The following is a 14,747-nucleotide window of genomic DNA, read 5'->3' as shown; positions in this document are numbered from 1 at the left end:
ACATCCTGCAGAGTTCTTTCACTCCTCTGAAATGAGCATCTTGACTTTTTCTGTTTCACACAGTGAACAGGGAACAAGGGTGGACTGGGTTACCTGCTGTGCTCTCCTCCTCTGTTGCAATCGGTGCTGTAGTGGTCTTCTCTGCTGAGGTTGTCGTCTCTGATGAGGTGGTCCTGATGATCTGCACTGGCATGTACATTCCTGCTAGGGAGGTAATTCTTACAATGGCCACAGCCTTTGATATGATAAGCAAGGCTGGATTGTCAATGCCAGTAGAGAGGGTGTAGCTCTGTCCCATCATTTCTCATAGAGACACGAGCCCAAAGTACCCCGAGTCCTCCTCCAGCCTTCCAGCTCTGTGATCTCTCAGTCCTGCTTTTTCCCACCTCTCTGAAGTTCCATTCCTGCAGGTCAGGAGAGCCTGCTGTGCTCTCAATGCACAAAAGGGGCTTTTGCTTGGCACATGCTCACCTCACAGGGCAGCAGAAAATCCCAAACTTGCTGCTTTGCCCCACATGTACGAAGGGAGGGCATCAAAACCCACCAGTGGGACACATGGCAGGGGTTAGAGTCACTCAGTAAAGAGATCAGGAGCACTAAGGAGACCAGTATTTGAGAGATGACAGGGTTACCTGATGCACTCCAATCTGCTTTTCTAGCTGTTGTCTCTGAGGTGGTCATCTCTGGTGAGGTTATCATCTTTGTGGATGTGGTCATCTCTGCTGTGCTGGTCACGTCTGCTGAGGTGGACACCTCTGGTGTGCTAGTGGATGCTACTGTGCTGGTCATCTCTGCTGAGGTGGTCATCTCTGCTGAGGTGGACACCTCTGGTGTGCTAGTGGATGCTACTGTGCTGGTCATCTCTGCTGAGGTGGTCATCTCTGCTGAGGTGGACACCTCTGGTGTGCTAGTGGATGCTACTGTGGTGGTCGGAAATGGTAGGCTGGATGCTCCTGCGAAGGAGGTCATTAATGCAATGGCAATGGATATGGAAATGGACATGAAAAGCAGAGCTGGACAATTAATGGGGGAAGAGAGCATGGAACTCTCTCCTGTCATTTTGGGAGTGCCCCTGCAGAGCAATCAGGTCTGGGAAGGAAGTCCAGGGACACTGAAGAGAATAGTGAATGACAGGGGACAGGGTTACCTGCTGTGCTCTCCTCTACTGTGGTGTCCACTCTTGCTGTAGTGATTGTACCAGACAGTGTGGACAACGGGGCAGGGGATGACCCTGCAGTGGTCATCTCTGGTGAAGTGGACATCTCTCCTGTGGAAGTCATGAGTAGTGTGGTGGTTGTCACCTCTAGGGTTGTCATTGGCACTGTCGCCTCCCCTGTGTTGGTTGTTAATTCTGTTGTGGTCATCTGCCCCAGGGATGTCATCTCCTCCATGAGGACTCTTGATGCTGGTTCTGTGAGTGTTGTCCCTTCTGTGATTGACTCCACTGGAGTGGTTGTCTCCAGTGTTGAGGTTGTTGTATCTGTTGATGTTGGATCAGACTCTTCTGTGAAAAAAGAAGAAGAACACCCTACACATGAGCACTGTGCAATGGGTATGTCTGTGTGGTAGCTACAAGCCCAGTTCCTCAAGGATGAAGTGAAACCAAGAACAATTACTCTGATGGCATTGTCCATCTTGTCTGGGGTCAATGGGTTGAATGGAAGTGGGTAACAGCCAATTTAAACTTTTTCTTGGAAGTGGTATTTCCAGATGGTAAGCAGGGTAAGGTTCTGGTGTGGCATCTGCTCCCAGCCCCAGGACACCAGAGCCCAGGCACAGCCATAGACTCTACAGGCTCCTGGAATGGAGGGGGGTAGATGTGGGGCTGCTGACAGCAGCAGGGCTTGGACCTTTCACCATTGTGAATGCCCTTCTGCGGAGGATCAGGACATCCCCAGGAGCAGTGGTCTTGGGATGGTGCTTGGTGCAAGGGCAGGAATGGACCAGGCTGAATCATCTCTTGAATACATGCAGCCCATAAAAGGCACTGGAGCTATGAGTGCAAGCAAGAAATAAATGGCATTTTAAAAGGCTCTGAACAGATCACACATAGATTAATAGAGGTATTGTAGCAATTTTTATTCTTTTCTTCTAAGTTAAAAACACTGCTGTTGTTAGCACTTCCTTCTACCATGGATTCAGCTCTCCAGGCTCTTACTCTCTAAGGAAACATGGAAAACTGTGATACAGGTATAAAACACCTGAATAGTCTGTTGTTATCAGCCATGTCTCAGTTCATGATGATCTGTTATTAATACAGGAGAAAGTAAGACACAAATAACCTACATTCTTCTAAAAATTAATGGGAAAGCAAAATGAAAACAGAAAGGTGAAAGACTAGTCAAAATGGATGGATATTTTAAAGAAAAAGGGCATTAATAGACCTAAATGAAGGAAGACTTGACAAATATGGAAACGATCCAAAGTAAATTGTGAGCTATGACAGTCTGGGTTGTGATTGTGAAACTATTACTGCCCATAACTAATCCATTAAGAGTTCACCTAACCCCATTCCTCCCTGATAAACTTTGCCTATCAGACATGGCTTTGCCTCTAATTGTGAATTGTTTCCTTTTAGCCACTGCCTGGTGATTAGATGGAATAATTGTTCTGCATATCGGCAATGTACATCTGATCCTTGGGGTTTTTAAGTGCTTTGCATGGATGAGCAAGTGCAGTTTTTATATGACCGTAGTGAGAAAACATGAGTCTGTGCTGGTTCTGAAAGGACAGGATTGCTGGGAAAGAAATGTGGGAGTACCTGAACAGATGACAGAAGCATCTTCGTAGTGGGCACAGTTGTGTATCCTCCATCCCGTGTGATTACAGCGGAACAAGGACACCTCATTTCCTCTGCACCCCACGTTGTCCAGCACGATGTCACCCGAGCCTGGACCGAAGTAGGCACTCCCTAGAGCTGCAATGGCCCTGCCACATCCCAGCTGCCTGCACACAACCTGGGCATCCGCCAGGTCCCAGAAGTCATCACAAACTGTCCCCGACCGTCCTCTGTAATAGATCTCAACACGACCTTCACATCGGTGCCTTCCGTTCACCAGCTGGAGATACCGCCCTGTGGCAGAGAGGGGATTGAGCACAAAACAGTCAGGCAAACAAGCTGGAAGGGACTGTAAGGAGTATCTGTTCTTTCTTCTTCCCCTGTTGTCCCTAGGAGGTGTTGCCCAGCCCAGTATTAAGTGCCTGTGAGGACAGAGGTTATTTGTACGTTTTTTGTTCCTCTCTTCCAGTTCTCAAAATCAGCCACGTATATTTTATGCAAGATCCCTACAGTAAAGTTAGGCAGCAGGCTAAGCACAAACTATTTAAGCAAGAAAGGAAATTTTTAGGACAAGTTTAAGGACCTAGAGTCCACACATCACAACCAAATCCTATAGCTTTTAAGAGTAATTTTAGTGGAAGAATTCCACCAAATGTTCTACAGAATGGATGATGGTCTCAGCAGGATTATAAAGATTTCAGTAGGAATTCTGTGGCTTTATTTCTTATATACCAGTAAAATGTTATTACATTTTGAAATAAAGAAATAAGCTATCATGTATACAGCTGATTACTGCATTCATCCAGATAAAGCCCATCTGCTTTTCAGCTTTATATGTCTTGTTTAGACATTCCGGTGTGACCAGCATGAAAATCCTGATTTTAGAGATCCATTTTTGGATTTAGTTTATTAAAGTTTATTAAAGGCTTTACCACCAGGTGTAAGCAAGCAAACAAATGTTGTAACTTCAGATTTGCAGTATTACACTTTGGAAATCAAAGCATGCATGCTGCACTTGTTATATTTTACTTTGCTGCCAAGTACATATTTACTTTGTTATTAAAAACGAAGTCATCCAAAGCAAAACAAATCTCAAAAGTTAACAGCTCCAGGATTTCTTCACTGCACCTAATTCTTTGCTATTGAACTAGAAGTACAGTCAAGATGGTGACCAAACCAAAATTGCCCTGATTTGTATGACTTTCAAAGGGCAAAGCTATGAAAGTGCCCCTTGACTTATATCTGACTTTTTCCTTCAAATACCTACTTGAACACTCACATTTTTGAACCCTGCTCAGTGTTTTTGAGAAGTGAAACAGCAAACCTGGCAAAAAGTCAGAGTGGGATTAGGAAATGTAAGCCGACCTAAACCAGTTTTATTTGCTTTCATTCAAGGCCTGTCATCACTGTGAGAGCATAACCATCAGCTGGGGATGAAATTGGATATGTTGAGTCCTGCCTTACACTTCAAAGGTACCAAAAAGACAAAAGCCTGTGATTGTATAAATACAGCAAATACTCTGCCCTGGGAGACAGAGGCAGAGAGTAGAGAGAAGAACTAGAGGAGCTGGAGTGAGATGACTTATCACCAGAAAAGCAGGAGACAGATGAAGAGAATTGATGAGGTGAATGACGGCAATGTAAATTGTCACCATGATGCTTAAATAACTCATTAGAAAAGTCATCAGCAATTATTCTAAGATATACAGAAAACTATTTAGCTCAAAGTCCCCAAGCTACTCAGGAGATAGAAAGCAATCACGGAAGGAAAAATTCTATGACCATAAAAAAAGTTGAACTAAAAGAATTTAATCTCTCATTATTTTTAGACACCCATCATTTAACCACAGTGGTAGAGTGTGAAAACTTAACTTCATGTTATATTTGGTTACATTGTACATAAGACCAAGAAGAGCCAAATAATACAAGCAATATTAAATATATAGCATATGTGTGCACACATATACTCTGGAGTAAAATACATCTTGAAAGTAAATAAAGAAATAAATATTACCATAATTTTTAGATCAGATTTCTGGAACTGGAAGAATCCCTCATTCATGACATACTCACAGACACAATTCTTGAAATGTTACAAGGCACTAAGATGAGTAAGACCTGGTGGTAGCAAAATGAACTCCGCAAAATGAACTCCACAAAATGGTTCAAATCATTCTTATCATCTACTCTGAAGATTAGTTCATCATTTTAGCAGAGCTAAACTCTGCTATCTCTTTTATCCAATTCCCCCTTTATTCATTTGCCCAAACCAATACCAACCTGAACCTAATTTCTGCTCTTGGAATAAACAGAGAGGACTCCAAGCAGTGTTTATAACTTTTTAATGTTCCCTGGAACAAGTCTAAGTGTTTTACCTGTTTTGGCCTCCAGAACTGCTGGACTCAACAAGAGTAGCCATGTCAAAATCGTAGTGGTACCCATCTCACCAGGCATTGATGGTAAAGAGGACTTCACAATATATAGTCTCTATTTCTGAAGGGGAGTGGCTCTACAGGTCTCTCTTTCTACAGGAGAACAATAAAACAACCACAGTCCTCTGATCTGAAACAAACATATGTTTGATTTGTTGTTTAATATTTTGTAACTTCCTGGGTCTTGCAAAAAGACAATATCTCAAGAGTAACATTTTCCATTGCCTGGAAGGAACTATTTATGCTACCATAGGTTTCACAATCACATCATTGTACCAAAAAAAATAGAGCTCCTGTCCAAAGACACCTTTCAATTCTGGCTGATGAATATCAGCGTTTTCCTTTCATGAGGAGATTCCTGGACAGGTATTGGGATGAGAGTAGAATCTTGATACTTAAATTGGTTTCTTCCAGCAAACAAGATACTTGCCAGCTAATGTGGTGAGTCTCCCTGGGAAGCCATGAATGTCCTAAAGCTTCAGCATACTTCAAATAAAATAAGATCAGACCTGGTGGCCCTGTTTAAGTATGACTGGGGAGTCTCTGAAGAACCTCGCAGTTGAAGTCAACAGCTTCAGCCCGAGTATAAATCTATTATTTTGGGGCACATTTAAGTTCAAGGCAAAATTCAAGTCAAAATTCACTGACAGATTCCAAGGAAGTGTCAGAGAACCAGGGTGAACTGATAACTTTTTGTGCAAACACTGTGGGAGAATCAGTGGATTTTGTGCATACTTAAGCAAATTGCATAAGTCAAAACAAATTTTGTTCTAAAATTTCATTTGATCCTTTGAACCAACAAATCAGGGGAAAAAATGTTCAGATTTCTTCAGATTAAGAAAATGTATTAGTATATTCCTTGTTTAATTTTACATAGCTACAGTTACAGCTGTGTCATTCTTTGAAGAATGAATACAAGGCTTTTCCACAACATGAAATAATGCTTAATTCTCATTCACCACTCTCTTGCCAGAGTGGTTACTTTCCTCTGTTTCTGTGTTTCTAACAATTTAACAAGAGAAGCTGGTAAGCACCCTAACACTGAAGAGCCAGAATATTGTTCTCCACCTCATCCCTACCACCACACCCATCATGTCTTGTATGGAATTATCACCAGTTAAAGTTGCTGCCATATACAAATTTATTGCCTGCAGGGACAGTCATCAAGCATGAAGACCAAAGCCCAGGGGGCAAAGAGAGTGATCCAAAATGTCTTTCCACAAAAGCTAATATCATTGGAATGGAAGAAGGAAGTTAAAGATACAAGAGGCCAAAGATAACTTTGGAAGCCTTGAAAGTGAACATTCAGAATGGTAAATATGTTTCTTCTTTATCCAAATAACCACATGAATGAGGATATGTACACAACACCTAGTATTCACTATTCATATTCTGGTTTTGACACCTTGACAAGAAGCAGAAAAAATCCCGTGTATCTGACTGGCCAATCAAACACTGCATTCAGTGAAGCAAAAGTGAGTGATGGATCACAGTTCTTCTCCAAACTCTTGTAATAACTGAAAAAGGGTGAGGAGGAAGGGGAACACAAAAGGGATTCCCAGGTAATTCAAGTGTAAAAAAATGTCTTAAGCTGCCCAGGTAGAAGATCAAGATTGATTGATTGATTGATTGGTAGTTCTTCACTACCTCCTTCATTAATAAATTCTTCATTTCAACAATCTAGATATTTCTAGAAATCTTTATTATCAGACAGTCTCTGCATAGTGGAAACAGATTTTAATTAACCTTAACTAATTAATGCAAATACCATACAGTATTTCAGCCTTCCCACTGGCTAGATAAATGTCTTGCAGTAACACATTTTTGTTCTCAAGATCTTCTTCTGGCAGCTTGAGGTATTTCCCAGCACATCACTCTGTCAAAGAAGTTACACTGAGCTTTGAAAACACTTTCTCTTCTGCTGACAACTGTGAGGGCACTTTGCAAACATACTGGGTTTGTAAAGGTAAAAATGAAAACCATTGACAGGATGAACAACATTAATCAGCTTTCACCCATGACTATAGGAAAGTATCCTGACTGGAAAAAGGATAACCACAGACTTCTCCACAAAGGGATGGTAGTCTGAATCCAGGCTGGAAGGTTTGTGGCACAGAGATCATTCACCAGGCACACGTACATTTAGAGCCTGACCCTTTCCTCATTATCAAACCCAGTTTTCTTGAATCCTGCATTACTCCAATGCCTGAGCATCAAGGGAGACAGCAAGAAATGAGGATGAATCTGAGATATCTACCACCTGAACAGTTTGGCAAAGCTTTCTACAGCAATATTTAATGTGGAAACCATTGAATTTGGTAATTCTTATCACCTTGCATTTTTATCTAGACATGGTATTTCTCCATCTGGGAACCCTGGCACAGACATGCTATGGGAAAACTCAGCTCTGAACAGCACAGGGACAGTGAGGATTGGAGACATCAGGATCTAGACCTGGGATCTTTCCACTTATCTGGTCAAAATAATATTGAGAGAGTAGGAGAAGTGGAAAAAAGTGCCATCAAACTGTACCCTGCAAGATGGCATGGTAGCAACACCACAGCAGCAAGGCCACAGCAGGAACAGGGGAAGGACAATACAGCAGGTCTGGGAAGAGCAGAGGGGAAGGTCCTGTTCTATAGAACTAGGAAAGCCCAGGTCCAGGAGAGTCCTTGCTATGCTGAGCAGATGGCTGGATTCCTCCAAGCCTGGACAATCTCTGGTCCAGAGAACAGATGAAGAGCCTCCTGGGGGGCTCTGCCCTCCAAAGGTGGCTATAGGCAAAGAGGAGAGGAGGACCCTCAATCCTTGTTCCTCACGTGTGGAAAAAAACTCACACTTTTCTGTGTGTAGTGCCAGTCCCTACTTGTGTGATCCCTTCACACCACGGAGAGGTGACGAGAGGCCTGCCTGGAATCATGAGCAGAAGGCAGCTTGAAGGAACAAATGGTACAGGCTGTAGGGCTGATTCCTGTCAGAGCTGCCCTTATCCTCCTTGTCAGGTCAGGATGTCACCCAAGAGCACAGCTCACCTTCCTCACACGTCACCACTTTGGCTCACCTTGCACATCTGACACTGCTCAGTTCCAAATGAACTTACCTCTTTCACAGCTGGCTGGAAAACAGGAAAGTCTCAAGAAGGCATTTCTCAATCAATACCAGTGACCTTTCCACCTGTATTAAGTAGCTTCTTCCAAACAAATTCTTCTTTTTTTATTGTTTTTTTATTTTGTTTTCGCATGGGGATAGGAGACAGGTCCCACTTCCTTATGGGAACTTATGTATATTCTCTCCCTCCCACCCATTCAGGTGTAGAAATGTGTGAGAACAAGAACAGGAATCATTGCTTGGCAAAGTCACTTTGTCAGAAGCCACGTTCTCGACCCTGACAATGTGTTAGCCATGAGCTCACACACACAAGTGGGATGTTTGCAAGTACACACAAAAAAAATTGCTCAAATTTTCTTTCCTGCTTTTTTTAATTACACATTTATGTAACAGGATTATATTCATCCTCCATACAAAATCTTATAAATGGCCTACATTTACTCAGAGAAATATGAATTTGGGAAGAACCATCCTGCCCAAAGTCAGGAACACTGTACAGGAATAATTCCTTATGTGAAGCCCCTGAGCATATTTGCTTATGGCTCATTATTGAGATTTTTTTGCTGCAAAGAAACATTTTTCTTGGACTACTTCCAGTGTATCTTATGGTGCTACACGTGTTTCATCTGCATATCAGCAATGGCCAGATAAGTCCATTCTTGTTTCTCAAGTCACATAAATCAGTCTTCTCAGACAGACACTCAATGCGGAGTTCAACTGAAATGCTTTGAAATGTCCAGCACTGAAGATGCTTATTTGAATGCTGGGATGAAAGAAATCAACCTTTCTTTACACCTTAGGTGTGTTTGGACTAGATTTTAAAATCAGATTGCTTTATAAGTTCAGTTCATGGCACCTGGTATCAGGTGCAATCTTGATGCATCTTCAAACATGGTCAGAATGGTGGAACCGCCAAGTAAGAGCTGCCCTTTACACTGATTGCAAACCCAAATAATGAAGCAGGTGGCTGGTGAAAGTATCCTTCCACCTTCATGTCTGGAGCTACCTCTCACATTTTCTGGTAGGGGATGAGCTCCTGCAGTTTCCGCTTCCAAAGAAATCCTCCCACTGTGAGAACGGCAGCTACCAGCACCACAGTGGTCACAGCCAGAGGAGCGTGGGAGCTGGCAGCAGGCACTGAGCTCGGAGTTTCCCCTTTTGCCTGGATGTCAGAGGCCAGCTCTGTGCATAAAAGAGTCAGAGAGAGACTTACACTTTTTTTCCTGAGTTAGTTGATTGCAAAGGTAATTAAGCAAATAGAACTTGAGTTTAAATGCACTGATCTGGATCTGATCAGAAACCAAATTGTTTTAATGTACATTATTTCACAAATGATTCTGTGGCCATGCAAAACAAGTAAAGATTGCAGCAAGAAAGTAAAGAGAAACTGGGAGTCTGTAATGATTACACTCAAAGACCTTAAGATGTTGCTTTCTGGTAGTGGAAACAGCAGCTAAAGGACACTGAGAAACAGCACTTCCAAGAGGACCTAGAGATTGGTTGTAAATAAATAACAGACATGCAAATCAGGCATAGACAGCTTTGGAAAATTAATATAAATCCAGCAGGGAGATGGGTTACATCTCATCCCTCTTCCCATAGAACTGAATCAATTGCCATTTGACATGTGCAGAAAAAAGAATGGATATAAACTATGATAGAAAGGAAAGAGCTTGTAAATCTAATAGAAATATTTTATATATTAAAAATAATTATCCCCCATAAGAATTATAGCAGATTTGTAAATAAACCAGCAAAGGCACATTTCAGAGCTGAACTGAATTTCATGTCTGAACTGAAATGCAAACACACAGTAACACCCAGAGTCTTACGTTATTAAAGATATTTAAACTTACCAATGTTCCTGTTCTCAGCGTGAGCTTCCCGAAGCTGCACAGGTCCAATAACAACATTCACTTGTTTATGGGAAGAATCTGCATTCCTCTTGAACCTACTAACACAGCCTTGATAGCAGCGGGAGGAGTAGTCATGGTACCTGCACACCACCAGCTCACACTGCAGGAAAACTGACGGGAATCGGTTCACGAATGAGAAAGAGTTAAACCCAAACCGAGCAACATCGCTGCGTGGTGAGGGGAAAAGAACGTAGGTAGAATCACTAGCACACCTGGAAAGATAAAAAAATCAACAGATTAGCTATTAACTCACAGCTTCTCTTGAGTAGAAGCACTATTACACCCCCTCTTTGCAGTAAGTTTCAAGGTTAGATATAAAACCAGGAAGTAAAAGAGAAATCAAAAGCTTTAAAAAAAAAAAGTGCTTTTAGCAAGAAAAGGAATTACTAAATGTACACAGCAGAGAAATTTCATAGCTTAACAAATTCTGCATACACATGAATAGCTGAAAAATGGCTAGTGGTTCTGCTGGCTTCTGTGTTTCAGGTGAGAGCCAGTTTTGCATTTGCCAACAGGATTAACTGTTTGAAAAGAGGCCCCTGAAAGTTGTTGCAGATAGAGAAACTCCCTCTTTCTACTCTGGAAACATAAAACTCATTTTAATAGACGTTTGGGTTTTTTTAAATAAGCATTCTCTTTAGTGCTTCAATGTACTTTGGTATAAAATTAAGCAAAGTGGTTTAGGCTTCTAGAATAACAAGAAAAGCCCAAGGAATGTCTCTTCTCTTTGAGTAGACAGTTTTGTATTCCAGTTATGATGCTGTAAAACTCATGATGTACAGAAATGTAGAGCCATTGACATCCCTCCATTTCATACATCTATTTCAGAAACGAAGTCAGTCCTCAGTGCCTCACTGCCTCCTTGAGTGAAATCTCAGTGCTTGACTGCAACTCCTGAATGACGTTTGGTTGTCATTCTGCATTTTATTCAGGCTTTGCCAGAAGGCTGTTTCAGAAGCATATTTGCCCTGAGAATTGCAACCAATGTACACTGGCCCCAAATCACCTCTCTCACAAATTAAGCTCTTTTAGAACTACACATAGAGACACTTTTAAAGTAATTTTTTACAAAGTTCTTACCCACTTTTGGTCAGTTCATAGACCAGTGTTGTAAAATCACTAGAATCAGGTGATGCCACACATGTGTCCACAAATACCGTCAGATTTTGGTCAGAGCTGTGAAGAGAAGCTTGAAGGAACAAATTCTGATCCATGTCAACATAGTATGGGAAGTCATGCACTGGCCACTGGAAAGATGAGGAGTTGTAGAACGTCAAGTTCACGTCGTATCTGCCATACTGGGTTTCGTTGATGTCAATGACGTCATTGGCAATGTACATGCCTTTCACCCAGGTGTTCTGCAGCATTTTGCAGCTGATGTGCAAGTGAAGGTCCTTTTGCCTCTTGATGACTCTACCAGGAGCAGGCACTTTTATCACATTGGAGTAGGTGATCGTTTCGTTGTTGCCCTGTTTGACACATAAATGAGTGTTAAATTACCACATGTGGTCATTTTCACTGTAAATACTGTGAGTACTGTGAACTTCTGTATGTGCCAGGTCCTAGTAGCAGTCAGAAAGGATGTGTCCTTCTGAAAAATCCCAAGCATTCTGGATGGGATTGTTCACTTAAATCTCCCCTCTATTTTTGTTCTCTAGAACATCATTCTGAAATAGGTACAGGGAAGGATATAGGTACTCTGGGAAGGATGAGTAGAAATATTTAACAAACCTCAGCCTCCAGAAACACATGCTCCTTTTCAGTGTTTTGAATGCCTGTGGCCTACAACACTCTTTGCAATCCATGACAACTTTCCAAATGTCTATTAAATTCCCATGCCCAGAGCTCTCCCAAATGTGTTGACACTAACCTGTCTACGTGTACCACAGTTGCTGTATGAAATGTTGAATATAACCTCAGTTGATGTGATTTTTGGTCTACAACTGGGGTCTTCAAGGCTGATGCTCCCCATTGAGTAGCCCTGGGACTGGAGATAGTGTCTGTTTACCACTGCGTGCATGTAGGTTGGCAAGCACAGAAGGGCTAGGGAAAAAAATATGAATTATTAGTGGTTTCAGGTACTTGATAATGCTTCCATATTGCAAGTCCAACAAATGTAATAACTGCTACCATTTAGAGAAGAGAATTCATAAGCCAAACCACTTATTTTTACACTTGAGATTTAGATATGAGTAAGCAATAGGACAGTACTGGAACAGGTCACCCAAAGAAGTAGTTTTAAGTATTTCATCCTTTGAATGATGAGACACAGCTAGACCAGTTCTTAATGGACCTGACCTGGTGCTGGCAGTAGCTCTGTTTTGAATAGTTGGACAAGGAAACCTCCAAAAGTCCTTTCTAACCAACATTTCTATGATTTTGTGAAAGTTTCTCCAGAAAGGTACAAAAAAATATATGAATTATAATGTGATACAAAGAAATATGAGTTTAAAAAACAACTTAGAAATAAGTAGTGAAAACATCTAAAGGCAAATAAATCAAATATTTTTAAAGAAAAACTAGTTATTTTCTGAAAGTGAGCGGTCAATAATGAGTTACAAAATTCAAGTAGGAATATCATCTGTGTGGGATTCCTTTAACAATGTTAGCAAATACTTATTTAGTAAAAGATCAGTGTACAAAAGCTTCTGAGCAAAGAGAACATTACCACGAGAACAGAATTACAAATAGAATGGAAATTTACTGGTGTTCTGGTCTGCTGGAAAGGACTGATACTGAGCCTGAAAACTTCCATTGGAATATCTGGAGTCACTGTAAAACCTGACAGACATGAAGTTTGAGGATGACGTGTACGTGAGAGGAGAACTAGAGCAAATTCTTCCAAGTGGAGGAGAAGAGTTGGGTGGGCCATCATAGATCTCAATGTAGTCATACCGGCATCCACCTTGCAACCTGAGGAAGAAATGAGAATATATTAAAAAATGCATTTGGTAAACTTTGGGGTTTAAATACGGAACAAACAATATAATAGGATTCTGCACCTACACATTTCCCATGTATATTTATCATTCACTTATAGGATGGGAAATGTGCCCAGGAACCGTGGATACAGTTGAGATTTGGAATATTCTTATTGCCCAAGCAGAAAGTGGTTTACTTACTGAATGTTATCAAATGTGAGCATAATGCGGAAATTATTTGTTACATGTATTTGCCACAGACAATCTGCTTTATCTGAATAATTCAAAGAAGGACTCTGAAATGTCCCAGAGGAATTAAAAAGTGTGTCACCACAAATAATTTTTTGACCTGAAATAGAAAAAAAAAAAAGAAAATAAGGTATAGAAGTGATTCATTTAGATTTACTTCTGATTAAATAAAAATATATTCTATAGGCACAAGGCATCGCAACACAAGGTTAAATCTCTAAAGAAACGTAATGCTTGTTCTCTTCTCAGTTAGGCTAGAAGAGCGATGAACTCTTCAGAGAATTCTGACCCATGCTTGAAGTTAATAACTGTGTGGGCTTCAGGCACAAATGTATGAAATAAAGAAAGAAGTGGTAGCCTAAAGACCATAAAATCAGGGAACGAATAAAAGAAAATCACCCATGAAGTCAGCATACTCTGAAACCCACCACCAGCAATACAATCACTCAAACAGAAAAGACCAATGTGTAGCAAATAAAGAGTTGAGACTAGAAAAGTTTTTTACAAACACATTATACTATGAGAATGACAGAGATCATACCTGCAAAATAGTAATTAATACACTTCCACAGTAATGGATCGGAGGAATGGAAAAAAACACATTAAGCTGAATGATTAGAAAAAGGGGCTGAGCTTGTGGGACCTCTATGTAACAAAGAAAAAGAAGCAGGCGAGGCCCTGGTGGCTGAAGAAGCATGGCCAGATTTCCTCCCGGTGCTGGGCATGTTGGTGCCACCTTGGCACCAATATGGGCAGTGGAGAGACTGGGAGTGTCAGCAGAATGGTCTCACATGGCGGGGTCAACCAGAAACATAATCCTGCCCTCATGCCCAACACACATCGAATTCCTACCAGCTAAGACCACTTTCTGAAAGCGTCCCGCTGTGCAGGCAGTCAAATCAACGGTACCTGAGCACACAACACCAGCATCTTCACCATGGTTGCAGTTGTGGACGCCCCAGCCACGGTGGCTGCACTGGAAGAGGGACGACTCTGACCCTGCACAGTTCACATCGTCCAGGTAGATGCTGCCACTGCCTTGTCCAAAGGAGGCGCTCGATGTTGCAGAAACAGCAAAGCCACATCCCAGCTGCCTGCACACCACCTGGGCATCGCTCAGGTCCCAGCTGTCGTCACAGACGGTGCCCCGACCCCCGGAGTGTGAAATCTCAACGCGACCCTCGCAGCGGTTGCTGCCGTTCACCAGGCTGATGGTGGCATCTTGGAAAGAAGGACATACGGAAAACTTGGCAAGAGACTCTAGCACAAAGGCACCTTCTCTTGCCGGGGCCTTGGCATCACTCTGTGAGTTACAGACCACCCCGACTCCCAGTCTGGGCTG

General features: G+C 41.9%; 1 protein-coding gene across 1 annotated transcript in view; it reads right to left on the bottom strand.

Moving 5' to 3' along the window:
- Nucleotides 1–14,747, bottom strand: part of DMBT1 (deleted in malignant brain tumors 1) — a 47,054-nt gene that overhangs the window by 7,932 nt on the left and 24,375 nt on the right. The window contains exons 17-28 of the mRNA XM_042018514.1: nt 14,197–14,626; nt 12,940–13,148; nt 12,106–12,278; nt 11,316–11,704; nt 10,176–10,447; nt 9,333–9,501; nt 6,653–6,728; nt 5,155–5,248; nt 2,762–3,073; nt 1,148–1,504; nt 633–953; nt 98–204 (exon numbers count right to left, since the gene is read on the bottom strand). Of these exons, the coding sequence (XP_041874448.1) occupies nt 98–204; nt 633–953; nt 1,148–1,504; nt 2,762–3,073; nt 5,155–5,248; nt 6,653–6,728; nt 9,333–9,501; nt 10,176–10,447; nt 11,316–11,704; nt 12,106–12,278; nt 12,940–13,148; nt 14,197–14,626 (2,909 nt within the window). The remainder of the gene's footprint in view (nt 1–97; nt 205–632; nt 954–1,147; nt 1,505–2,761; nt 3,074–5,154; nt 5,249–6,652; nt 6,729–9,332; nt 9,502–10,175; nt 10,448–11,315; nt 11,705–12,105; nt 12,279–12,939; nt 13,149–14,196; nt 14,627–14,747) is intronic.

This window comes from Corvus kubaryi, unplaced genomic scaffold, assembly GCF_017639235.1.
Source record: "Corvus kubaryi isolate FWS band 111438036 unplaced genomic scaffold, C.kubaryi_AGA036_p1.0 138, whole genome shotgun sequence".
Lineage (NCBI taxonomy): Eukaryota > Metazoa > Chordata > Aves > Passeriformes > Corvidae > Corvus > Corvus kubaryi.
This window is presented reverse-complemented; position numbering and strand designations above follow the sequence as displayed.